This window comes from Brachyistius frenatus, unplaced genomic scaffold (assembly GCF_029030835.1).
Source record: "Brachyistius frenatus isolate BFR_SWC_R1_liver_20210118 unplaced genomic scaffold, ASM2903083v1 Contig_33, whole genome shotgun sequence".
Classification (NCBI taxonomy): Eukaryota; Metazoa; Chordata; class Actinopteri; family Embiotocidae; genus Brachyistius; species Brachyistius frenatus.
This window is the reverse complement of record NW_027210632.1, coordinates 3,379,987-3,407,246: the sequence shown is the minus strand read 5'-3', so window position 1 is coordinate 3,407,246 and position 27,260 is coordinate 3,379,987. Positions and strand designations below refer to the sequence as shown.

The 27,260-nt window shown below is 42.2% G+C and overlaps 1 protein-coding gene across 1 annotated transcript in view; it reads left to right on the top strand.

Moving 5' to 3' along the window:
- The window catches only part of LOC138621863 (ras association domain-containing protein 5-like), a 39,533-nt gene extending 25,217 nt beyond the window's left edge, over positions 1-14,316 (top strand). The window contains exon 3 of the mRNA XM_069700186.1: positions 14,140-14,316. Within this exon, the coding sequence (XP_069556287.1) occupies positions 14,140-14,316 (177 nt within the window). The remainder of the gene's footprint in view (positions 1-14,139) is intronic.
- The last annotated feature ends 12,944 nt before the right edge of the window (positions 14,317-27,260 follow it).

The window sequence follows — 27,260 nt, the reverse complement described above, 5'->3', positions numbered from 1 at the left end:
TTGCTCGTCATTAACCATTAAATAATACAATATCCTGGAAAAAAAAAAGTCCCTGCTGTAGAAGAAATATACTGATGCAAAACTGTATTAGACTTTTCAAATTTTGCACAGTAATAATGTGAAATCAAAAAGGAAAAACCTCTTATAATGTTTTTCCACAGTTTATTCATTTTGCAATATAAACACAAGAAAAAGCAATTAAAATATTAGCATTTGCAATAGAAAAAGAGAGGAACGAGAAAGGAACAAGGCAAAAATAAATAGAAATATGAGAGTAAAATAAGAGTATTTGTTATCAAACAAAAGATGCAAATCCATAAATAAATAGGCTAACGGATGATTTACTTATTTGATCCATCTGCATCATAAATCCTCTTCTGGGACACTCAAACTGGCCATCAAAGCGGTGATTGGCTGTCGAGTTGTATTGGGCGCGGCCTCATTAACTAACAGGGGATGTGATTGGTTGGCCGGATCGAGTGCTCGTAGTGGGCGGGGCCCCACTGTAGCTGGCTGTCAGACGGGAGACCACTCATTCAACGGCGCGTCGGGACAGGTCGTCGTGTCACCGGGACTTCACCAGCGGGGTTTCCTCGTTATCTCTTCGAAATTCGGTGACACATTAAAATAGTTTGACTTCCGGCTTTCTTTTTTTTTTTTTTTTTTACAACGTGGAGACTTTTAAATGAGTTTGTGTTCCCACGCCGGTGGAGTAAAAGCGAGGGACGCGAGAAAGAGGAAGGGAGACCGGGAGACGGTTGAGCGGATTGGAAGGAGGAAACATCGAAACCCGTGAACACACACAAAAAAAGGAGGTTTCCTGACCGTGTTTTAAAGCTTGTTACTTGTTCGTTTTTTAATTTTTTTTTTTTTTTTTGTGGGGGTGTTTTTTTAATTTTTTATTTCCCGATGTGGCCGGTTCTGAGTCCAGAAGTTTTCTCCGCAAATGACGTGGAATAGCACGATGAGCAGTGGCTACAGCAGCTTGGAGGAGGACTCCGAAGAGTACTTTTTCACGGCTAGGACTTCTTTCTTCAAAAAACCTTCCGGCAAAGTCACAGTGAGCAAGGTAAACGCAAAAAAAACAACAACCTGCAGTTTCTGTCAATAAAACCCTCCCTGCGGGCTGTTTGTGTTTTTTTTTGCAGGCTTGTATTTGTTTGGTCAACTTTAACTCGAAAGTCCGGTTGTCTCGTTCAGAAGGGGGGCGTCGCGCAGAACTGCACTCGGAAATGTGTTAAATAAGAATTCCCCTGGTTTCCTAAAAGAAGCTGATAGAGATCGAAGATAATAAATGCGCATTTTCAAGTCTTGAGTAGCCGTAGTTGACTTCGGCACACATGCAGTATAAAAGATAACGCCCTATAAAAGTTTATTATCACTTTTAGGGTCGAGTCACCTGTTGTGTCCTGTTAGCTTCAACCCAACGTTAAAGGAGCAAATTCATATCTATAGCTTGTGATTTTTGTCAGTTATTTTCTGTTCTGAATTTTTAGAGGACCCCCGATGTTTGCAAAATTTAAAATTTGTATATCCTGGTTTTGACTTTTTGTTTGTTAGGCACGTGTTGGAGCCAGTTAAAGGAATATTTGCATAACAACAACAACAACCTGTATGTGGCTTCATCTTGTTTTGCAGCAGGTTCAGCCTACATTTCACTTGACAGTAAGTGTCCTGTGTTACAGGGGTCTTAAAAAAAGAAAAAAGGATGAGAAACAATCCATTTCATTTTAATTTGGGGGGTTTTACTCCTTCATATAGAGGGGGTCTCGGATCAATAACAAATACAAGATTTAAATACAGAAGTAGAAGATTGCGATATTGAGTATTAGTGATGGCCCCCTCCTCCCCAAGGTGAGAAGCATTTCCCTGCCTACAGACTGTGAGGAATTAGATCTAGCGATGGATTGACATAAAACCATAAATATTTGTCTTCATCTTGTCTGGAACTTCCAGGAATCGGGTCACGCTTCAGGCCCTTGACTCAATACTGTCCTGCTGCAGGCTTCAAGTGGCTCACAAACACACACACACACACACACACACACACACACACACACACACACACACACACACACACATGCATTCACACCACACAGTATCTCAGACAGTCCTGCAAACACAGCTGGTTTGTTCCACTGCTCTGAGGACTCAGCATACTGTAACAGAATCGAGCTATTCTTCTCCTGCGCCCACTTAACGTCTGAGTGTGTGTGTGTGTGTGTGTGTGTGTGTGTGTGTGTGTGTGTGTGTGTGTGTGTGTGTGTGTGTGTGTGTGTGTGTGTGAGAGACATGGGTTACTTGCAGATTCTGCAGCACAGCAATGCATGACCCTTCCCTTTGCCATAACAGGCTCTTTAAACAGGTCCTCATTCATCATGGCTGTGTCTCTGTCTGTCTGTCTGTCTGTCTGTCTGTCTGTCTGTCTGTCTGTCTGTCTGTGTGTGTGTGTGTGTGTGTGTGTGTGTGTGTGTGTGTGTGTGTGTGTGTGTGTGTGTATATATAGTGGCTGCACAAAGTGGCCCATACATCGCTGCCACAGAGGCCTGTGACCTGTGGTGTCCTAAACTGTGGCTCCGGACCCTGAAATGGGGCGCTGGCTGCCGTGCGGCGGTTTCCCGCACGCCAACAGTAATTGCAGCCGGCAAGGGGGACGTGTCCCTCGGGGGAAATGTGTTTGACCGCTGTATGAAATGAAATTACTGGTTGTGTGTCGGGAGGTGAGGGGGAGGGGGCTATTTATGTTTATGTTTATGTTCACCGCTGAGTTGTACTTGTGTGGCGTCAGTAATGGATTACTTTAAAAACTGCAGCTGACTGAAGGCATTTTGAGAATGTGGTCCCTCCGAATGACCAATGGGACTCTCCATTTAAAGTGTCTCCCAAGTGGGAGGAGCTTGTGAATCAAAGTCAAGTTACGCAAACATGGTGCACGCAATCCTACTCAAGTTATGTTGGTAAATATAAATCATGCACATATTATTAACGAGCGCCATGTGACAATCATTTTCATTTCATGGTTAAATAATCGAATTCCTGCTTCTAGAAAGTCCAACATTGTTTAGACAACCACAGATGTCTTGTTTTGTCTGACTTCAACATCATTGAAGAAGATGTGACAAATTAGGACGTTAAAGATGAAGCTCGACCTGGATTTTTGAGGTCAAAACCACCATCGACATTTGAGAGTTTATGATACATATTTTGGCTTTTTTAATACACATTTTTGATATAGATGTTTAGAGTTTGATCACAGTGGAAGAAAGAAACTTGTTGTTAACCTTTTCGCAGACAAAATATGTAACTGTGAGACTTTGACACTATTTTTTATTAGCAGAATAGCTCAAATTGGGCAATAATAAACCAAACAGACACATTGGTGCGGCTCTAATCCAGCTTAAATTTGGTACTTTGTTATGTACATGATAAATTCGTTTTTCTTTTGTTCATAGCAGCAGTACTAACTGTGGTGACTTTTCCCCCCTTTTGCATAGACTTTTGTGTGTTTTTTTTAATGCTTTTTCCTGTTAAAAAAAATGTGTTGAAAAGCCATTGAAGCAAATGGTGCGTTTATGTCTGTTTATATGAATTATAAAACGCGTCGGTTAGTTTGTGAACACAGGGCTTCACCTCCCTGGGTAGTTTCAGTAACTGTACAAACAGTCGCTCTATACAACCAGACCATGTTCGATTCTTCACCTCCAGAGAGGCTCCCGGGAGACGGAGCTTATCGGGGCACCGGGCAGCCGTCTGAACGAGACGGTGGAGTTTAAAAAAAGCTGGAGTGCAAACCGAGAAGAACGTGGACAAAAGACAGACGGAAATGGGAAAGACAGACTGATTGACTGACGGCTGATGAACTGATTCTGGTCGGTCGAAACGAGGAAATGAGATGTAACAGTCTGGCTGGAGGGGGTTTTAATCCCACCACACACACACACACACACACACACACACACACACACACACACACACACACACACACACACACACACACACACACACACACACACACACACACACACACACACAGAGCCCTACCACCCACCCCTCCACCTTTTTCAGTGTGTGAATGGCTTTTCTGTCAGGAAATGTCACGCTGATCAGTGGGTCTGTCTGTCTCATGAAAAAACACTGGAGGTTATAATCCCACCCAACCCCTGGAACACACACACACACACACACACACACACACACACACACACACACACACACACACACACACACACACACACACACACACACACACACACACACACACAGAGGACAGCTAAAGCAGCTCATCTTCAATTCAAATCATCCTCGCAGACTGTAGGCCGCCTGTTTTCATCATTTAGTAGAAACGTCCCTCCGTTCACATGTCTTCTCACGTCCAGCGGGGACGGAGGCAGAGGACACGTGTGACAGGACACCGGTGTCATTTTTTTTTAGGGCAAATGCATTGAGACAGACCGCACGGGGGAAATGGGGGGAGTAAGAGTCGTCAGTTTATTTGGGTACAACTTTGGGTGGGGGGGGGGGGGGATCTAATATGAAAATGAACATGAAAAATAATTCATGAAATTCTGCAAACGTGGAGCAGTTTGGTTTTCAACTGGGACTCGTTTATCAGTCTTGTCACATGTTGAGAACCTCGGCACCAAATCTTATTCTGTCGTCATATTTATTTATTCACGGGCTCATTTCCTCTTGTCGTACAGTAGTGCCATTCACAGTCTCCGTTTTTAATACCGCGGTGTCTACTGTCTATTTACAGCTGTGGTTTTTTTTAATTTGATTTATTTACGTCACACGTCAGCAAGGTAATGAACGTCTAACTCGGTTTGCTGTGACTGGTTGTGTTGTGTAGTGGATCAGCAGTTGCTTCTTATATGGCCAGTTTCAGATGACCATAAATAAGTTAATGTGCAGTAGGATCGAGTATCGGGAGCTGTTACATTTTCCAGAGTTGGGGATTCATTCAGAGATGTGGTCGTTGATTCTGCTCGTAGTCGACATTGCTGATTTTGCATTTGTCAAAATATACTGAAAAGTGTTGCTGCGGTTGTGGTGCAGCAAAACTTAAACTTGCCGTGAAAAATTTATCTGATGCAGACAAAAATAAAATCTCTGTGTCAAGAATTTACCAAGCTTTCCAAGTATATATATAATTAAAAAAAAACCCTGCTGAAACGTACGATGTAAATTCGTCACGGCGTGAACTAGCAATCTTTTCCATTATGAACTAATCTGGTTAATAGATTTATTGTTTTGTTTTTAATTTAACAACAAAAAAACAACAACATTCTTTTTGCTGTCTTGTTTTGTTCTTTCTATATGTCAAGACATCAGTTTGTGTTTATAGTTTCGGCTTCTTCGTTATGTTTTCTATAATCCTCCAACAGGCGTGTACAAAAAAAATAAAAAAAAATAAATCAGCTTATGATTTCAGCAGTGTCACAGGAGGAAGTTCAGGGTCAAGAAAGAGGAAGTGATCGTTCCTCACGAGTGGAGCGGACACAAAATGTCCCATTTTAACGAGTTTAAAGAGGCGCTTTCGGTAAAAAAAACTAAACAAGTACAACCTGTCCTCGTGTGTTTTGCTTTTTCAGATGAACTGAAGTCATAATGTTCTCTGCACGGTGAGATAATAGTTGTTGTTTGTGGATCCTCTGCTGCTGATCATTCACGTCCACTGCTGATAGATTTATTTTATGTAATACTTTTTTTTTTTTTTTTTTACGTGACCGCACCCTGTCAACACTCTCCAGGTGCTTTTGCTCTCACGGTATCTTCATTTCTGTTTGCTTTCAGACTTAAGAAAACGAATCATTTCATTTGTCTGGTTCGACCAGTCTCTGTGAGGCTCCATTACGTCATCGCTTCATCTGCGTTTTATTTCATTTCCAACGCTCGTTGAAGCTGAAATCGAGTTTAGATTTCAGCTTCCTCGTCTGTCGACGTGGGAAAAGTACCTTAAAGGTTGTTTTTTTTCTTTTATCTCCAAGGGCAGCTGATAGACAGACTGACTGGTGAAGTGGTGGACAGATACAGCTCTTATCTCCCTCTCTCACGCAGTAAAACTGCCTCATAGCATCAGCGCCCAACTTACAAACTGGTTGCACTTCATTTTACAGACGTTTTACATTCATTTACCAGCTTTTTGATATTTAATTCTCATCTCCTACTGTAGTAGATCCTTACATTTTTGCCTCGTAAAAGAATCTACTTACCGACCCATTGTCACTGGTTGTTTATATTTATAGTATATTTGGAGCTGGTTGGCAAAAATCACCGTTTGCAGCTTAAGTGTGAATATTTTCAGAAAAATTTAACATCTTTGGTTTCAGGTCTGTTGTAAATATCAAATCAAAAATGCTGCTGTCAGTTCAGTTTAAAGGCTTCTCATGTTAATTATACAATAAACTTATAACTGAATTTCTGCTCCAGAGGGACAGAATTGTCTCTTTTTGTTGAACGATCAGTTTTTTTTCCAAATCCGCCGTCGTCTTTCCTCGCCTCGTGTCATGAATCCAAATCCGTCCCTTCGCTCGTTCTCCCTCTCTAAGAGTTCCTTCCTTCCTCTGTCCGTCCGTCCGTCCTCACCCCTCCATCCACCCCTCTCTCCTCCCTGTTATCCTGGTTCCTCCTCCATTGTATGTCACTTCCTGTCTGTTCTAAGCTCTGTTTCCTGCCCTCTTCCCTCAAAGTTTTGGTGTCGTTAAGTCACTTCAGATTCACACGATGGCGTTGAGGATGGTTTAAAATCACCTTTTTAATGAATAATAATGAATAATCGTATTTCCACCACCTTCTGTCCACCTCGTCTCATTTTCCCTCCGCCTCTCCCACATCTGGTTTTGAAACCTGATTCCTGCCTGAAACCGTGTCACACTCCTGACACACTTTCTGCTCCTGTTTTTTTTTTTTTTTCCTGTATTTCTCCGGATGTTTTATCACCAGTTTCAGCAGCTTCCTGTTTGACTCTGCATCTCTTGTACCAGCCTGCAAGTTCATGTTAGAGTTGAGCCGTCCTTGACTGTCTTTGAAACCTCGCTAAAGACTATTAGGCCTCCAGATTAAACTCGAGGCCCTTTAGACTGTGATTATTATTATTATTATTATTATTATTTTTTATGATTTAACAGTAGTTTATCTCGGAGGATGCAGTTATGTGACGTGAATACGTGTTCAGTCCGTCTTTCGTCTGTGATTAAAGCTTCCTCGGTTGCCACAGTAAGAGACCACAGGTTGGTCATCCGGCAGATCAAACATCATGTGAGTGACTGTGTGTGTGTCCTTGTGTGTGTGTGTGTGTGTGTGTGTGTGTGTGTGTGTGTGTGTGTGTGTGTGTGTGTGTGTGTGTGTGTGTGTGTGTGTGTGTGTGTGTGTGTGTGTGTGTGTGTGTGTGTGTGTGTGTGTGTGTGTGTGTGTGTGCCTGATGTGGGTGCTTAAAGTCCTCTCAGTTAACCTTCACCGTGTTTAGACTCACAGCACTGCCATGCCAACCATCAACACAGGAGATCTTCTCTTTCTCATGTTTGGATGTGGCGTCAATGAAGGATTTGCTGATTTTCACGAGCTGATAAACCAGCCCCTGAAAAGTCTGTTCTTGTCTGTGTTTAGATTTTGGTGATTTATTATGAACAAGTTTTTTTTTGTTTTAGAGTATCTTTGGGTAAACTTGGCCTCAACCGGCCAAGAAGAATGACATCACTGTGACTTTCTTTTTCATTTTATGCCACTATTATAGTTTATAGTATATAGGGGGGCAGTGAAGCCTGAATATAAACGCTGGACATGAACTACTTATGATTGTACTACTACACTTTATAAAAGTGTGATAATGACATAATGATAGTGACAATCACTGCCTCCTCCATTAGCCTCCTCTCTTTGTTGTGATTAATTAGTGGATGCTAAAAGGCTAAACTAAAATGGTGAGCCTAATAAACATCACACCTGTTTCACATCAGCCTGTTTGCAGGATTTCCCCCACGGTTATAAGGCTGAGCTGAATCGAGCCGAGTCAAAGTGGGAGAGCATCCGATTAACTTCAATGACTTTTCCCGGATCTGATGGTCACACTTTAGCGAGTTTTGTCTGTAGGCTTTGTGGGTATTGTTTGTTTATCATTTCCAAATATAACGGTAAAAAATGATGTAAAATTGCACGTTTTAATTGGAAAAACACACAAGTCTTCCACAAACTCAGGGGGAAGCACCGGTTCGCATGCTATTTTTTCTCAGTAAAGCCTCTCAGACTTGCAGACCTTCAAACGTCTCCTCGAACTGTTTAGACTTTCATTATAAGTTTTATTGTCCCCCGAGGGAGCGGTTGCAGCATCAGAAGCTTTTTATGCAGCGGCAGAAAAATCATTTACAAGAATACTTTATTGCACCGTGATTATTTGACTGTTGATATCAAACTGAATCTACTTTTGCACACATGATATCGGCCGGTATTTTGTGTGTGTGTGTGTGTGTGTGTTGAGAGCTCTCTTGCCGCTCTGTGTTTTGAAGTGCAGTCTCTGTCGACCGTCTGCAGGTTATATAAAGCTTTTTGTGAGACTCCCGCCGCCGCCCTCTCCTGCAGCTCTGCTTTTCTAACTGAAACACAAGTGGAATTGTTCTTAACTGTGTGGCCCGTGCTATCTCTCCAAACAGAGCCGGGGTGTTTTTAATGCCTGGAAACACTCTCACACACACACACACAACACACACAACACACAACACACACACACACACAGCCTCTACTACACACAGCATCGTGCTGTGTTGTATAATAAGATAAATCAGCCTTTTGAAGAGAGCCACCTGCGTCATGGAGAGTATGAGGTGTTTTTTTTCGGGCCTGTGTGGGTCTGAGTGGAAAAAAAAAAAAAAGATCGGAAGAGTGTAAAAGGAGGCGTTCAAGATGATGTGTGTATATTGATCTTTGCGGTAACAAATATTAGTCCAAATATTAGTAAAAAAACAATACGTTTGTGCTGTGACAGTTAGGCAAGTAATTGATTGTGACATGATGTAATAATCAATTTATCAAGCATTTCCTGCTTGTATCTTCTCTGTTGTGTGGATTTGCACTTTTTTTTTTAATGAGAACAATTCATATATTCAGATATCAGCTTGAACTCTCGTCAAGTTTATTTGTTTGGGGCATTTATCCACAAAACTAAAAGTTCATCAACGCGTTGCACGATGTCAGAAAGAATCCAAAATATCAAATAGACTTGAAAATAAGGAAGCAATTAAAACAACATTTTAAAACAAAATATGAGGATATCATTGAGCAGGAATTAACGCTAAAATTAATTTCACGCGGAAATTCAGATAAGAATTGAGCCTAGTGAGAATAATTCTGTTTTGTCTGATTAATCTTTCGCTGCAGCAACTGTTTCACCCGCTGGTCAGTCTGAATGGAGGTCGTCAGCAGCGATGAATCAACCAGCTGCCTTCAACAGGCCCTTTACTGTACGGCTCTCGTCCAAACTCACTGAACAGGTGGTCAAGTGGTGTCTAAATCCCACAACCTCCCCCTCCTCCTCCTCCTACTCCTCCTCCTCTCCCCCCTCCCTCCCTCCTTTCACCTGCTGGTGCTTTATCAAAACCTCCCTGTGGACAAACTTGACCACCTGTAGCATTATATTACGGGGTCAAAGGTCAACAGATGGGAGGTGTAGCCTACCGCGTGGAGAACACGAGGTCCTTGAGTTCACCGTGTAATTAAAGAAATGTCTTACGTTTTCTTTGCCCCTTTATTTTAACCCTCGAATATGTTTATGTATTGAATGGGTCGATTTCCTTCCATTTCAACGTGAAGCAAAAGCGACAGAACAATGTGATTTTATTTACGTTTTGATTGTATAGAAAGTGACCCGAACCTTTCTGTCCCGCTTCCTCCGTGTTTATACGACCAGTAATGAAGCGTGCGTCGGTCGGGCTGTGCCTGCTTCAGTCCCGTCGCATACCGGCCTTCAGTCGGAGGCTCATCTGGGAGCAGTTTACACCGGCTGGGGATCTCCGGGCTCGCCATTATCAAAAACCACAGCGCTCGCTTTGATGTGCAAAATGGAGAAAGAAAAACAAAAAAAAGTGAAAGTGAGATGATGATAAACAACATGGCAGGTCTTCAGCACGAAGCCGACCCTCTCTGGAGAGTTTGGCTTTGCAGAGGGGACGCTTTTGTTGTTGGTGTTGTGGTTAGAGTTCGGGTGGGAAGGGAGTTGTTTTTGGAGAAGCTCAAGGTTATTGTGTGAACGTGGCGTGTCAGCGATGTTTCCTGTGTGAACATACAAGTCCAACCTCTGAGTTACGACTAATTCAGGTGTTAACGACAGAGTAAAACTCTAAAAAAAAAGAAAGAAAAAGTTCCCGAGGTGGAGGTTTAAAAAAATTCTAGGTGTGAAAATGTATTAAAAACTAAAAAGGGAGCATTTTCCCCTGCAAACGTACGGCTTTTTGAAGCCCTATTTATTGAAGATCTATTTAATGATGGGATTAATTTCAGAAATGACACCGTTACGACTTGGAGAAAAATACGTAGTGACTTTTGTAGCCAGCCTCTAGTGGTCCTCGTTGGTATTGCACTTCATGGCACTTCCACAACGGCCTGTTAAATACAGTCTATAGTCCCAGCAGACCAAGACAAGTGCTGTCATGCTTTTCTGAACTAACACCGTGGAAGAATGAGTTTTTTCTGACAAAGATGATGACTTTTTACCCATTTTAACAAGTTGCTTTAGTTTCTTATTGCTGCTGAGTATGTAACGTGATCAAAAACCCCTCATTAGTGAATGATTCACGAATGAATGGGTTTTATCGGCTCATCACACCCCCGACGCGCTTAATGTCGGGTTCAGACACAACGACGGCACGCAGACTCTGCGTGTCAAATAGCGCATCATCCTAATGACACATTCGTTGTTTCATGAGACACTTTAAATGGAAAACCTCCAAGCTCTGTGCTTTTCCATGTTCGGGCTGATTATTATGCTGGTGTGTGTGTGTGTGTGTGTGTGTGTGTGTGTGTGTGTGTGTGTGTGTGTGTGTGTGTGTGTGTGTGTGTGTGTGTGTGTGTGTGTGTGTGTGTGTGTGTGTGTGTGTGTGCATGAGGTGGTTTTGAACATTAGGATTCGGCTCACGGTGGCTGAATATAACTCGGTGTGTGTTTTTGGTTAGTTTGTGTGTGTTTTTTTGTGCGTGTTCACACTCTTGAAAGGTTTTTTTTTTTTTTGGGGGGGGGGGGGAAGTGTTTGTCTGACTACATAATGTGTCATTACACTCATCACTGCGTCCTCTGAAGAGCAGCACATCTCACAGGTATTGTTTCCCACGTTTCCATTATCAGGCCTTCTCCTGACATCCTCATTGTGCTCTCTTTTGTGTCGCGGCAACAACGAGTCGTTACCGCGTCACGTAATTCAACTCTGCTTTTTCACTCCAGCTGCCGAATAACGGCACGACAAAGATTTAAGTTAAAACTGTTACGGGAAAAATGATTTGGATATTTAGCAATCCTGTATAAAAAGGGAGTTTTGGGAGGGATGAGGGTGACAGAAAGGCCCCTGCTACACTGTAAAACTACAAAATTCAAAGTCAAGTGAAATAAGATTTAACGCTATGCTAACTATTTGTTTGGAAGTGCGCTATTGTGGGTTGTTTAGCAGCTTAAAAAGTCTTTAAATTACCTTCCAGAAGAGGAAATTATACGGATGAAAGCTAACGACCTCCAGTTAAGTTGGAAAATATTGGTTTTTCTTTGATGCGCTGACCACACGACTCCATTTTGATTTTTAGACCGGCGTCTCCATTTCTGGAGCCGCTCCACGCCGGTCTGGCCGACAAGTAAATTCAGGAAGCGTCATGAATGTGTTTTTTTGTTTTTTTCTCACGTTGTTTGAGAGGCTCTCTGGCAGCCATGAGGGTCATTTCGCAATAAAGCCGTCAGTTTGTGACTGATGGTGAGCGGCTCGTCATCGCGTTGCTTCACACTCGACTCGCTGCGGTGGATGTTGTTGTTGTTTGTTTGCTTTGTTTATTATTTTTGTGGCTTTTCAAAGAGTCTCATTAAATAACTTAATGAGTTGGGGTTTTTAAAAAAAATTTTTTTTTTTTTACATGAAAGTTGATGATGCGGGAGTCTTCGTGTTGCTCAACAAACTTTGTTCTTATGAAGTCATTTCAGAGTCACTGAGTTTGTAGCTGTATGTGTTACATTCTTAATTTCCTTTTTCTGCTTATTATCAGGTTATTATCAAATAATGTGTATTTACAACAGTGGAGATGAAAACGTATTCTGAATTTGTTTAATTTAGAAAAGTTTTGTTTTTCGGGGAACTAGTAATAATTTTATTATAAATGAAACTATAGGCTATTTTAGCCTTTTCTTACCTGACAAGAATAATATTCTGATAGTAAACTGACGACTTGTAAAGTTTCAGGATTGTTTTATTGATGTCAGCGTGTCATTTTTATCCAGCAATTAAGATCACATTTAGTTGCAGCCCGAATCGACAACGGTTTTGATCATCATTTATTGTGAAACAAAAATAGTAAATATTTTTAGGTTCCCGCCAGTCAAATGTCAGAAATTACAGTTTTCCTCTCATTTATTTAATTAGTTGTAAATTAAGGGAATTTGATAATGAAATACAACCGTCAGTTTGTTGTCAGCTGGATTAAACTCTCGAGAGGAGGTCTGGATTTATTGTTGGTTCTCTGTTCTCAAAACACACCTTTTTTATTTATTTCTTTCTTTCACCATCTTCCTTCAAGGTCAAAACCACCGAGTTTCATAATCTCAGCCCACACATACTTACTCACCGCGCACACGCACACGCACACGCACACACACACACACACACACACACACACACACACACCCTCTCTGTGGGTCTGTTGCTCAATTCGTCTCATGTTGACAAATGTTAAGACTTGTGCGAAGCGTTTTTTTTTTTTTTTTTTTTTGTGGAATCCTGATAATCAAACTTTAACTTTGTGTGTTTACGTCTCGGCCCGCTGCGTTCTAATGAAAAGACATTTTTCAGGCTAACGAGAACATTTCTCAGCGTGGGCCGACAATCCCGGTTGGACGGCAACTGCTGCGTGTTTTTTAATGCCATATTTGTCTCCCAGGCAACCGGGTTAACAGCAGGACGGGCAGCAGAGCTTGAAAAAGAGGCGGCCGGAGACACTCTGTGTTTTTTTTTTTATCAAACATGAAGTTAGAATATGATTAAGAAGGTTTTATCTCACTTTCTCCTCCTTAGTTTTTCTCCTCCTGCTTCTTCTGCCCTCCTCCTCCTCCTCTTCATCCCCCCTCTCTTTGTTGCCGTCGGTAACGGCGTGAGCTCCATCTCTGGGTGGCCCCTCCATCCTGACTTGATGTGGTCTCCTCACAGGCTCTCGCGCGGAGTCGAACCGCGACCGTGCATCCTGAACTGAGCCGTCCGTGTTGGCGTGTGTTTAACCGACAGCACTGCAGCGGGACGTTAGCGGTCCAGTCGGGTTCACATCATTGTGCTCTTGTCTCCGTGTGGTCCTCATAGTTTAGTCTGCAGGTTCCTGGTTTGGAAAGACGATGGCATGATTTTCTTCTTTTTCTTCTCTTCTGAAGGCCAATTAAACCTTTTCTTTGAGTTTGGTGCTGAGAATCCGATGATTTTATTTTTTGGTGAGGATACCCGGACTCAGTGGTTTTTACTGATCCGGTTTGGTCTCCTTCAAGTTATTTTCAGTTTAATCGGGTCAGGTTGGTTTGCATCATTAATGATCTTTAGGTCCGTTTGGACTTTCCTCTTCCTACCTTATAGATCAGGTCTCTTGGTTTTTAAAAAGAAATGTCATGAACTTTGAGTTTGGGGAAGTTTTCATCAGGTTTATTTTGGATTTGGGCCCAAAAACATTTGACCTGTGAAGACCTCTTTCTCAAATGTGGTGAAATAAACGTATAATCTTTGCTCAGGTTCTAGTTTGCTTCGATTTAGAGCTGAAATGACTGACTTTCTATCATTCATATGCAGTTATGGGCCCAGTACAAGATGAATAAGGAGTATTTTGAAAGCAAATAGATGCCAGTCGAGCTCCCAGAATGGAAATACAGACGTGGAAATGTGCGCATGTCTCTTTTAAGACCTCTGAACTGTGTATATATGAGCAGCTGTCCACTTCAGAAGAAGAGTTTGACAGATTTGTGCTTGTTCGCTGCGAGGAATGTCTGATTCAGAGGAAAGGTGTGAGAACTTTCACAGCACACGTTGTACATGCAGATGTGTACCCGTTAGTGGAGGAATGCTGTGGAGGAAAGGTGTGGCCCATCTCCACTTCCCCACACTGACTCCAGAGGAAGTAACCGAGAGGGAGTGCGTCGGGGCGTCGGGAAGAGGTGGAGGGGGGTAGAAGAATGGACGAGAGATAGTTTGGATGAAATAAAAAAAATTTAAAAAAACATCTGGAAGGAGGAAAAACCAAAAGAAAGTCGATCCAGATTTTCTGAAAAGTGCTTTTGAAGAGTTGTTTCTGCAGGAAAAGAAACTGGCTTTCAAATGCAGGTTGTGGGAATATTTTTACGTCGTCGGTGTTTTTAGTTTCACGAGTCTGAAAATTTTAAAATAAGATTAAAAAAAAAGAAGTAAATATGCAGGTTGAATAGAGGGAAATCAAATTAATGCTAATTTAATGTCCTCTGTAGTCTCTTAGTCCGTGTACGGGAAGTCAGATAATATTGCAAATATAGGCATGCAAATAATTCAACATATATGGAAAATAAAGAATACAGTAATACATGAATAACTCGTATAGATCTGAAATGATTAATCAAACAGTCAATTCATAGAAAATTCAGCTGCAGCTAGTTTTTATTTATTTTTAATACAAATTATTCTGTGATTCATCTTCTCCAGATTGATGTTTTAATGGGTTTTTTTATGTCTTATGTGACGGTAAACTGAATATTTTGTGTTTTTCAATCATTAATGAGACTTTTAAAGATGTAGCCTCGGACTTTAGAAACTCGTTCACTATTTTCTTACATTTTAAAGACCAAACGTTACTTGACTTGACAAAATACTTGTCCAATAAATAAATTATACAAAATAATCTTTAACTGCAGTCCTGACTTTAACTAAAACTCTTAATATGCTTCTACTTTCTGTATAATTAGTACCAAATGAAGTAGTTTTTTTCCCCGTTCAAGTTGAGAAAAAGCTGTGATTAAAGTATGTCAGACTGGAAGAGGACTTTCCCGCTTTAAACTGCCTTGTTAATGTTTTACTAAATGAAATGACCTTTGCCTCGGTGCTGTCGAACATACAGAGCTCGGTGGAAGACGGTCGCGGTGACATAAACACGGGGACAGAAATAACTCCAAATGTCTTTCTTGCCCTGTAAAATGTAGGTTCGACTTCAAATCACTGTGTTTAGTCCGCCTGGAGCACCTTTAACGCACAAACACACGGTCCGCCGTTTTAGGGTGTGTTTGTCCCGGCTAGACATCTTTTATCTGCTCACGCACACATACACCACGGTGTTACCACGGTGATGTCATCTATTTACAGACGGGGGATGCAGACGAGCGTGACGGCGTTAAACAAAGACAGGAATGCTGCAGGTGTGTGTGATAAAAGGACCGAAAACGCCACTTCTCTCAGTTTAAACTTTTAAACCATCGAGGTTATTTTTGAATGAGAACGTGGGAGCCGCTGACGTGGAGATGAAGATGAAGAGCCCGATACGATTGCTCTTTAAAAACCCGCCTTTCACTTCCACTTTTTCCAGCGTTTCCTACGAACTCTTTGGTCAAAGCAGAGTTCTGCTTTTTCAATATGTTCCTCTGCTCTGTGCAACAAGTGTAGTGTAACCGGTAAATGTGGAAAAATACAGTCCTTTGACAGGATGAAGAGGAAGTCTCAGCCCGGCTGGACCCTGAAACACCGTCCGTTGTCCCCAGAAGATTTGATTTAATTTAGTGTCTTGTGTCGTGAATCGGTCTCAATGTGTGCGCTGATCAAAGCTCGTATTCGACTGTATGCAGACGATGTTGCCCTCTATAGTACCTTCGTAAAAAGGACAGCAACTACACCTGCCCATATTTATTATTTCAGACGTGTATATATATATACATATATATATATACTGGATGATACATGTTAGACGTGTGTCCTTTCCTTCAGGAATATTCAGGTAAGGTCTCGGCATCAGTGTGAATAGATTTGGTCATAAAGGTAGATATTTGTACAAATCAACGTCCTAAACTGCACGTGAATGAAATTCAAAGTCAAGAAGCCTTCAAGTTGGTTTTTTTTTTCACACCAATTATAAACTGCAGTCGGTGTGAGTCAAGTTGTGGCCGTTCAGAGGCCTTTGCGCTCCTCTTTGAGTCGTCGTGAGTAATAATGTGATAATAGGTCGTCTCTTAAAGCCGAGCTGCCGTCTTTGCCGTCTTTCTTCAGTCCGCCGTTGATCTCGCAGCTTCAGAGGGAGGATTCGCCGTGCTCTTAAACAGGACCATGACCTCATTGTGTTGCAGCTCCGCCGTGCTCTGCTTCTCCTGTTTTGTTTGGATTTTTTTTTTTGGTCGCTCCCACTTCCCTTTTTAACCCTGTCTGTGCTAAATGTTGCGCAGCAGCTCGGACTGGACACGCTCGTAAACCACCAAAAACACCAGCAGGAGTTTAAAGGCAGGTTTTTTTTTGTTTTTTTTTTAATAAATCCATTTTTGATGCAGCTTGTGGGGGAAATCCCAGGTTTTTAACATTTCAGGTTTCGTAAGGACGATCGATGTAGGTCACCAGGTTTAGCTGCCGACCTCCCTGCACCGCGATGATCGAGGAAATAAACAAACACAAACATTGCACAGTCACGAGAGGAAGACCCCACCCATACCCCCCCCCCTCTCCACCTCCCGCCACAATCCCCAAGAGAGTATATCAAATCAGGAATGTCTCTTTTATTTTATTTATTTTTACTTCTTTCCCTTCCTTTAGTGCTTTCTTCTATGTCCTCTTGATGTTGACACTGCGATGACAGATAATCTCCTTACCTGTCACTTCCTGGCAACAAGCTTCGACTCATCCGATCCGTCAGCCTCTTAAAAGTTGAGATTGAAAACGACCTCGGGTCAAACGCGACGTCACGTAACGCAGTTTAGCAGAAGTGTTTAGAAATAAATGAAAGGTATTCGTAAACTGGAGATTCCTTCTGTCCTGACTGTGTTTCTGTGCCGTGTGATTGCGACCAATCGGATCTTAAAATAATCTACCTATTAATTTATTGATTATTGCACTAACCTGTTTAGAAAACTTTCTTTTTTTTAAATGCCTCCAGCACTTTTCTGCAGCCTAAATAGTTTTATTTTGTCCTACAAACAGGCTAAAGCCCCAAAATCTTTATTTACCATCATGCTGTACCAGAAAAAGCAGCAAATTCTCAAATTTTAGAAGCTGGCACCATCAAATATTCAACAATTCTACTCGGAATAAGAATCTAATTTTCTTTTAATCACCGAATGATTAAACAGCGTCTGACCTGAACTCTGAATTCAACAATTAATACATAATAATCATCATTTTAGGCTCTTATCTGGTGTGAGCGCTGCATTCCCTCTCGAAAGATCATCATATATATATATATAAAAAATCTAATCTAAACACGTGATGGACGACATCAAGGTTGAACTGAGATTCTCAAGATTCATATTTCTGGTCTAATTCACTTTAACTGGCAGACGGACGGACATTCCTGCTCTGTCTCCGAGCGGTAAACCTTTCAGTGGACACTTCAGTTAGAAACTGAGACCTGCAGCCTGTGTGTCTTTGTGTGTGTGTGTGTGTGTGTGTGTGTGTGTGTGTGTGTGTGTGTGTGTGTGTGTGTGTGTGTGTGTGTGTGTGTGTGTGTGTGTGTGTGTGTGTGTGTGTGTGTGTGTGTAGTGCAGTGCTGTATTGGCACCTTGTCTTTCCCCTCGAGCAGTGTGTGTGTTACCCATATAAGGGTGTATGTGCCTTCGAAAGCCTCCACCGGATTGTGCACTGTGTGTCTGTATGTGTGGTTTTTAATAGATGCAGAGCAGGGCTGCACTATGCCCATGTAAGCGCACACACACACACATACACACACACACACACTACACACTACACACTACACCGGGGGAATTAAAGTTGGCTGCATTGGCACTCGTATACTGTACTCATGCAGACATCAGGTCTTTTGTTGTTGTGTTTTTGAACATCTGGAGTTGGAGCTGGGTGACACGGACAAAATAAAAAATGCCGATATATTTTAAGCAAATACCTCGATGTGTTGTAATATTTATGAGATTTTATCAGAATCATTTGTAATGTGGGTTTAAAGACGAAGGGGGTGAAGTCAAATGATGGAACAGCTAAAACAGCCTGGTAGGTTTCACAACTAGCGATAAAAAAAAAAAGTTTCACTTTTTACAGCGTTAATGACTCATTTTGTTTACTTTCAGATGTTGTTTTGGCAAAACATTTTTATTTTTTTATTTTAAGCCTTTTTATTTTGTTTTTATTGCTTTATTTAGTTTTTTTTATTGGGCTAATTTGTTTTTTAATTCAGTCTGAAGACGTATGTTGTGTTATAGATGCCCTGTAGAAATATACTGACTCAACTTGACTTTGGAAAATTAAATTACTTTTCTGTAACGCAGCCGTTAAAACCCAATAAAAGATGACGTTCATGTCATATCACCATATTATGATCATCGGTTTGAAGTTACTTTGAAGTAATTTTTTGGATCAAAACTGTTTAATTACTGGATGTTGTGTGAAAATGACTCGGGCAGTAAACTTCGATACTTTTATGGCGTCAACTGAATTGCTTTGATTTGATCTAATATAATTTTTTTTTAAAAAGACTCATTATTTTGTCCCAAAGTTTAATCGCTTCATCCACACGAACACGTTTTGGTTTTAAAACACTACGTTCATACAGCACAAACAGCCTCTGCTTCGGAGATCCGGACACGTTGATAACATTTTTCAACTTCAATAAATCTGACATGAATTTTATTTCACGCTTTTCAAACCACATTTTATGTTACGCTGTAGTGATAGCATGTGAGGCGTTCAGGGAACAACCCGGGTTACCCTCTCCCTCTCTAAACTGCATGGAAAATAAACAGAAATGAGATTTGTAGTGTTATGTGTTGATGTCATTTTCTATTTCTTAAAGCAGCAGTGACTTTTAAATCTGATTATCTGACATATTTTCTGTTTTCACGTGACCTTATATATATATTCACAAAGTGATCTTAGGTCTGGTAATACTCGGCCAGTAATAGCTGCCCATTTCATTTAAATAGTGGACAGAGAACCCTGAATTCATGTCAGCTTTGGAAAAAACATTTTGAGAATTGAAAGCTGGTAGAACAGACAATAATTTGAAAGGGTCACTTATTCAACCTCTGACTCCCTGCTTAAGAGTACATCCTGCTCAAGTAACCATACCCCCCCCCACACACACACACACACACACAACCCCCACACACACTCGCATTGATGACATCACTTCATGAATAAATGGACCGATAATCCGACCAACCCACAGATGAAGATGATTTACCGCAGGCTTTGGAAGCATTGATGACTTTTCCTGAAAAAGCCTAACTGAACACACAACAACAACAACAGTAAACACTCTCACTTTAAGAGAGATTCAGCTGGCAACGAAAGCATTTTAAGAAACTGCAGTGCCCCGGCCAGGCGTTCTTGGAACTTCCCCTGCATACATACACCCCTGCACATTCAGAGAGAGATTCAGCCAGCAAAGGGGTTTAAAGACACTACATTTCTATAGCTGGCCTCAATTGGAGCCATGCTCGTGCACACGTACACGCAGCTTCCTGCCTGTCGCCCACTTCTGCCATTAGCTTTATCTGTCTGAATTCAAAGCTGAGAGCCCAATCCCCGTTCATTTTTTTTTTTTTTTTATAGATTTTGCAAGGCTTGTTCTTCCCTTTATGCCCCCGACTGTCCTCTGGGAAGCAAAGAGAAAGAGGGAGAGGGAGGGGAGAGATGCCGATCGCTGACACAGCCACTGAGATAGCCCCTCTCGTGTTGGTAAGGGATATAAAGAAATGGAATGAGGTAGATGGAGGGAGATGCTGAGATGGGGATAAAGGTGCAGGTGTGAGGACGTTATGCTGGGGTAAGCTGGCGAAGGATTACCGCCTCAAATCTCTTCTTTTCTTTGGCCTTTATTTATTCAGATCTTTGAAGCTATATTCCTTCGCGCACGCATGCACGCGCACACACACACACACACAGAGAGAGAGATAGATAAAAGGAGAATCTTGAGAAAGCAGAAGAAAAGGCAAGAAGGGGAAAGGAAAAGGACGAAACCAGGAGATGGTACGTCTAGGTGTGCCATCTATGCTGCAGGAGTCGAGGCGTTGACAACTCAATAAGCAGGCGAGTGACAGCCGACTGACATGAAACACAGAGACACACATGGTGAAGATGTGGAGAAGATGGTTTGTTTTGAACGGCGGTGTGTTTTTTCTCGAGCCATATGTAAGTGCTGCCATGGCAGAAAAAGAGTGAAAGACTGACTTCAGTGTGTGTTTGTGTCCTTGTGGTATCTTTTAAACCCTACATCCGAGACAACATCAATTTGCAGCAACCGCTGTGTTGTCAAGGGAACCATTAGCGCTGAGAGGCCGCTATCGGCTCTGCATTTGCCTGGACACACGGACACACACTTTTGCAAGGTTGTTAGTGATTGCTAAAAAAAAAAAAAAGAAAGAAAAAAAGATTACTCTTAATAACCCCTACAAATAGAGGCCGCAAGTAGACTTGCAGTTGCTGCTTACTGCGAAGCCACGTGAACAACATCAACCTACCGCTGTATTGCGTTTGATGTATGAAAGGTGGAGAGAGATGAATGCGTATTTGTCTGTCAAACCTGTCAATATGTTGCGACACAGTCATCATCAGAATAGGATCAATCTGAGCATCAATAAAGCATAGAAGCCTCGAGCCATTTCCTCCGCCTGGCAAATCACATATTCAACTGACATATGGTGAAGGACACAGGCTTCATACCGTTTTCTAGTACTGCACACTATGTAGAGCAAACTGCGACAGAGATAATTCAGTGAAGAGATGATAAAAACTAGCAGTGAATGTCAAGTCACGTTTGTTTTAGCAATGCTTCAAACCGAAATAGCTGGAGAATCCCCCCCCCCAAAATTGAGGGCAGAATTTATTTGCCGCTGATGAATGCGAGCAGACTGTTAATTTTGCCTCGATGCCAATCGCACGCCATTTCTGTTACAGTGTCAAACAGTGTTTATGTTTAGATAACAAACACCTAGCGGCCAGCAACTCGGAAGGCGACGCAGCAGGAAGATTGGGGTGTTTGTGTGTGTTCAGAGTGTGAAACTGTGTGAAAGAGTATTTTCCTCGTGGGTCAGGCTTCAAAAAAAGAAGTTACTGTAAGGAGCATGCACATGAAATTCACTAAAGGGGGTGGGGGGGTGCAGGGCGACCATGACACAACAAGGAAAACTGGAAACGTGCGCTTGTGAAAATACAAACATTAATTTAGAGGGGAACCTAAAATGCCAATGAAGTGAGCAACAACAGTAGCAAATTAGGAAATAAGCAGTAAAAGTGCTTCCTGGGGCAGAAAGAGAGATGAAAAGAGAATCAGCTGACCGAAGGCGGATTAACAAGACGACTCGTGGAGAGTTGAAAAAAAAAATGAAAAAAAAAAGAAAGAAGAAAAACAGCAAAAGCCGAGGCTTTGTCAAACTCGCCTCTAAACCCAAAGACGTCATGGCCATCACTTCACCCTGCAAATATCTCCTTAGGATCCTCCTTAGTAAAACATGATCATTAACTTAAATTGTTAACGTTATTTCATAATGAAACATATTGCTTTAATCTCTCATTTATTCCAACAGAGCCCTTCAAAACGACACATTTAAAAGCAGATGCTCAAGTAAGAGGAGAGGTATTCGTAAAGCCTCTTACTTGGAGCGAAAAAGCCTCAAATTGGTCCAACTTTCAGGCTACTACTGTATTGAGCTGTTGTGTGTGTCCTACTAGACTGGTCTCATTCAATTCTGGAGTCGATATTCCACAGTAACTCCCAATCCTAGATTGAACATTAACTCCGTCTGTCCTCTCTTATTGATTATCATTTCCCTGTATTTGTCATCTCTGACTGCGCAGCGCAGACAGGCGGAATAAAATGACGGATTGAAACAAGCTGCGCACAAAACTGCTCTTTATTAGAGCAGCGGACGAGACAAGAAGGGGGTTTAAATAAGAGGAAAAAAAAGGCAAATAGTAAGACAAGTAATGACGTGTCTATTGACACAGCCGCTGGCTATCTTGGCTGGCTGCCTTCAGTACTCGCAGCCAAGCAAAAATTCAATATGCAGTTTGGCTATTTTCCTTTTAAGTGCGAAGGACCGGTGGATAACGAGAGAAAGGGCAAACCAAGACGACAGAGACGACACACACCGTTTTCTCCTTCTGCTGCTACTTGGATCCCGTAGAAAAAAAAAAATATATATATATATATTCGGTCTGCAGGCCTCCGGTTCAGTAATAATTCACGAAATGTCCTACACCTTCATTTTGTCCGATAGCTCTATAATGCAGAGGAGAAGCAGCTAACGTGTAGATGTTGGGAGGAAGAAAAAAAAAAAAAAAGGTGAGAAAAGTAGAAGGAAATGTGAGATGAATATAAAAAGTATACGGTGAAACGGTGGTGCGCGAGTGCACGAGAGCATTATACTGTTGCCCTCATTGATGTGGAAGAGTACTGCAGTGCCCTTCATGTAGCGGAAAAGGCTAAGAGGATTCAGCTGGTCCCCAAGTACAGCGTGTGCCTGCGTCTTTGCACTGTTTGCAGGTTATGCTTATCAAGAGTGGGCAGTGAAGTTGCTTTTAAACACACACGCGCGCACGCGCGCACGCACACACGCACGCACGCACACACACACACACACACACACACACACACACACACACACACACACACACACACACACACACACACACGTTAAACACAAGGTCGCCCTCATAAAGGCGCCGCGGCGATAAAGCGGCGAGCAGGTTTCTTCCTTTCTCTCATCTCTCCATCTCCATTCAGGCCCATCTATCTCTCCGTCACCGCGATGCTGTGAATGCGTTTATGTGGGCCACTCCGTTCGCCTCCAGGCTATAATTCACTACTTCCAAAGGAACAAAGCAGCCCCAACAGTGCAAAGCGATACACTCCAAAACCATGCCGGGCGGCGTTTCGCTCGCACGGGGAGTGGGGGGGGGCTGCAACAAAAAAAAAAAAAAACTAACGGCTGAACTCCACCTGTGACTCCACTTAGTCCAGGAGCAATGCAGAGGGGCCGGATTTATGGTCAGTGCACAACACAACTATTAATGGCATGATGCGCTTAAGGTGGGTGTCAAGGTCAAACTTTAAATAACAAATTAAATCTTGATTTAAATTGCAAAGTAGCGCGGTCTGCCAGTTGTCCCGCAGCGACTGCTCCGTTCCACCGAGCAACACAGTCACATAATTCCAACTGGATTGTGACACACGGAAGCAGAACAGACTCAAAACTGTTAAAGGTATCATACCCATTCAATTTGACACTTCCTTATCTGCCATTGAGGATTTTTTTTTTTTTTTTTTACTGTTGTTATTCAACTGAAATCATAAAAAAAAAAAAAAATCCCTTCTGGGTCACGTGCTCCTCGGATACTAAAGCCTACTTGGTGTGTCACCGTTTTTGGCAACAAGATGATGGTAGAAAGCATTAAATATTACTTGTATGGATATAGTCCAAAATGGTCATGCTGCTCAGCTTGTGCCAGAGTTATGAATGGACGGGGGACAGATTCTATCCACGGCTATAACGCAGCAGTAATCTGGATATGTGGCTTCCTTCTGCACTCGTGGTTTGTTTAACTACAGTACGTGATGGGGAAAAAAGGACCTGAGGGGCAGTTCCCCGTCCACACAGTCTGTCTCGCTGACCAGGAAACCACACCATGCATTATTCATAATGTGTACTCATTCTCCGTCTGTCCGTCTCGCGCACACAGAGCATGTATATGGAGTTTGAGAAAGGGGAAAAACAAGTCAAAAATAGATGCAAAAAAAAAAAGAAAGTGGCAAAACAGGCCAATATGAACAACAGAGTCTTTTGGGGCGAGAGAGAGAGAGAGAGAGAGAGAGAGAGAGAGAGAGAGAGAGAGAGAGAGAGAGAAAAGGAGGAATCGTGGTCAAAGACTGAGAGATCCAGTACTTGTGTAATCGACCCCCACGCCAAAATAATTCAAGCTTCATCGGAAATCAATGTGAGAGCATGGAAGATGTGAAGAAATCCGATGCTGTCCTGCAGCCCTGAAAGGCAAAATAAGACGTATAAAAGGGGTCAAATCCATGAGGGATGCATTCTGTGTGTGTGTGTGTGTGTGTGTGTGTGTGTGTGTGTGTGTGTGTGTGTGTGTGTGTGTGTGTGTGTGTGTGTGTGTGTGTGTGTGTGTGTGTGTGTGTGTGTGTGCGTGCGCGCGAATGCTAAATGAATTGATCGGAGTTGCACTAACCACAGATGTGCAGAGACAAATAGAAAAGAAAAGACAGACAACTTGGTAACACTCTAATTACCCAGTTGCCACGGTGTGTGCCTATTTAAACTTGGGTTTGCGATACGAGAAGAATCGCCGCACACGTTCACACGGAGGAGAAAAGAAAAATATCTGGACATAACAAAGGTATCAGCTTTATTAGCCTTTAATTAAAAATGCTCACCAAGAACAGTTATTAAAGCCGAGAGATCTGTAGAGGCAGGCATTAGCAAGGCATCTGTGATGCCACGCTGGCACAGTGACTCATCGACACTCCACAACACAACCTCCTGCAGGTCTGAAGGCAGCCTGTGCCAACCCCCACCCATGGCAGCCTGGTGCACACGGTGTTTGTGTAGAAAGGGGTGGGGGGGGGAGAGAGAGAGAGAGAGAGAGAGAGAGAGAGAGAGAGAGAGAGAGAGAGGTGTGTGGGGGTGGGGAGGTTGGGGGTGCACCCAGATGACACCGAAAATTGACACCCTGCACAGAGACAGAGGTAAGTTCCTTTCTGAGTGCGGGTGTGAGGATTGTGTTAAAATTCTAGTTTTATTTCCTTTTATTTATTCTTTCATCGCCACAATTTTGAATATTCAATCCCGCAAATCTTTTATTTTCACTCTACTTACAAGACGAGAAATGACTTGGAAGGATCACGTGTGCCTTTTTCTCCACATTATTTCAATTAGTCACGAGTCAAATGTAAGACAATCCATCACGAGTCTAGAAGACACAATTAAGCTTCTTAAAGCCAGCTGTTGTGGTGTTTATGGATCAAATGTAAACAGCTTCATGAACACAAGGTATTACTGTAGAAATGAAGGGAGTGAAAACGTAAAGATCTAAAGAGACCAGAACCGTTTTCATCTATTGTTTTTCTTTACATGCCAACGAGGGAGAGAGAGCGCGTAAGCGCGGAGCAATTTCTATGTACAGCATGCAAATAAAATGTTAGTGAGTAGGCAGTCGGAGCTGTACAGTGGATGGGAGACCACCCAGACTGAATGAGGTCAATAGAACTGACGGTGTACGTAGGCGGAACAGTACACCGCATATTACTGTCCACTTAGCCTGCTCGCATCCCTGCTCCGACACTCCATCTCTGCTTCACCCCCTTTTCTTATTCTCGCTTTCTCTCCCACCTGGTGATCAGTTATACAACTAAAAATGTATACAAAAACAGTTTCAATCAGGAGGTCCTCTCTGTGCCAATTAGTGCAAACTAAAAAAAAAAAAAAAAAAAAAGGTTCGGAAATGATTAGTCCAATCCGTTTACTTTAAATATTAAAAAAAAAAAAAAAAAAAAAAAAAAGGCCGCATGTTCATGCACTTGGTATTTGTACTTGCAAAATGTGAAGTCAACAGCAGCTGATGTTCAACAGTATCAACTAGCACAGGTCGTTAAACAAAGCTTGATGCACTATACTATAAACACCTGCGTCACACTGTCACTACACGCACCAAATCGCAAGAGTGCAGTCACTCTGTTGGACTGATGCTCATTAGGCGTGCAGAATTTTAATGAGGCATGGGGAATAAATATTGTTTCCCTAACTTGTGTCTTTTATCAACACCATAGCCCTAAATCTGTCCCATGTCTTGCTGACTCATCCTAGATAAACACGTCAATGCAGTAAAATTCCTCTGTTCGCCTCCCTGCTGGTGAAGGCTGAGCGTTTGAAGTTGCCACCCAAAAGCATAAAGAAAATCAGCAGAGAGGCTCAGTGACTGAGATAGTGAATGGATGTTTTTTTTTTTTTTGTCAATGGAAGGTGGGAGGTGAGAGAAATTAAATGGAAGACATAAAAAAAAAAGAAAAGAGAAACGTCTGGGGAGTGGTGTTTACCAATGTGTCGCCTTTTTTCCTTCCGAATTCTGTGCTGCTGTTTTGGTCGCACGCTGCGAACGGGAGCAGTGTCTGTCAGAGATTAACACTACACAGAGAGAGCGGCGAGAGAGAGAGAGAGGGAGGGAGGGATAAAGGAAGAAAGAGCGGATAAACAAAAAAGTGATTTTTATGTTTTATTTTTTGGGAGAAAAGGGAGTCTGAAAGTGAGAGAAATCTTCTTTTAAAAAAAAAAAAGCGTCTGAGAATCACCCGAGAGACAAGGAGGGAAATCTGGGGTTGGTGGTGGGAGGGTTATAAATAGAGTAGACAGAAATCAGGGCCTCTCCCCCTCACTGGATGCCACATTAATTATGCATGTCCGCATCAAGAGAAATTAAAACATTGCTGTGTGGCAGTTTAGAGAGAAGTTGAGAAAGGAGGAAGGTAGGGACACCAAAGACAACGAGGGAGGTGAGAGAGAAGCACAAAAGAGGAGGAAAGGGAGGGAGGGAGGGAGGGAGGGAGAGCAGACAGAAAGAAAAAGGCAAATAGTGAAAGAGCAAAACAGCAGTACAAAGAAAAAAGAGAAAAGTGCGCCCATATCTGCACCCAAACTCAAGTTCAAAAGGACACAAGAAACAGAAACAAGCTAATTACAGAGTCGTGAGACGCGGAAGTGCGGGGAAGAGAGGGGGGGGGGAAAAAAGCATACAGGCCACAGAGTCAACATGTCATCAGCTCAACAAAGCCCAAGAAAACTCGAAATGGCTGTCGAGCAGCGCGAGCGAGAAAAATATTTTTATGAATGCAAATGAGCGCGCCACCAAAACCCAAATCAAACGTTATTCACGC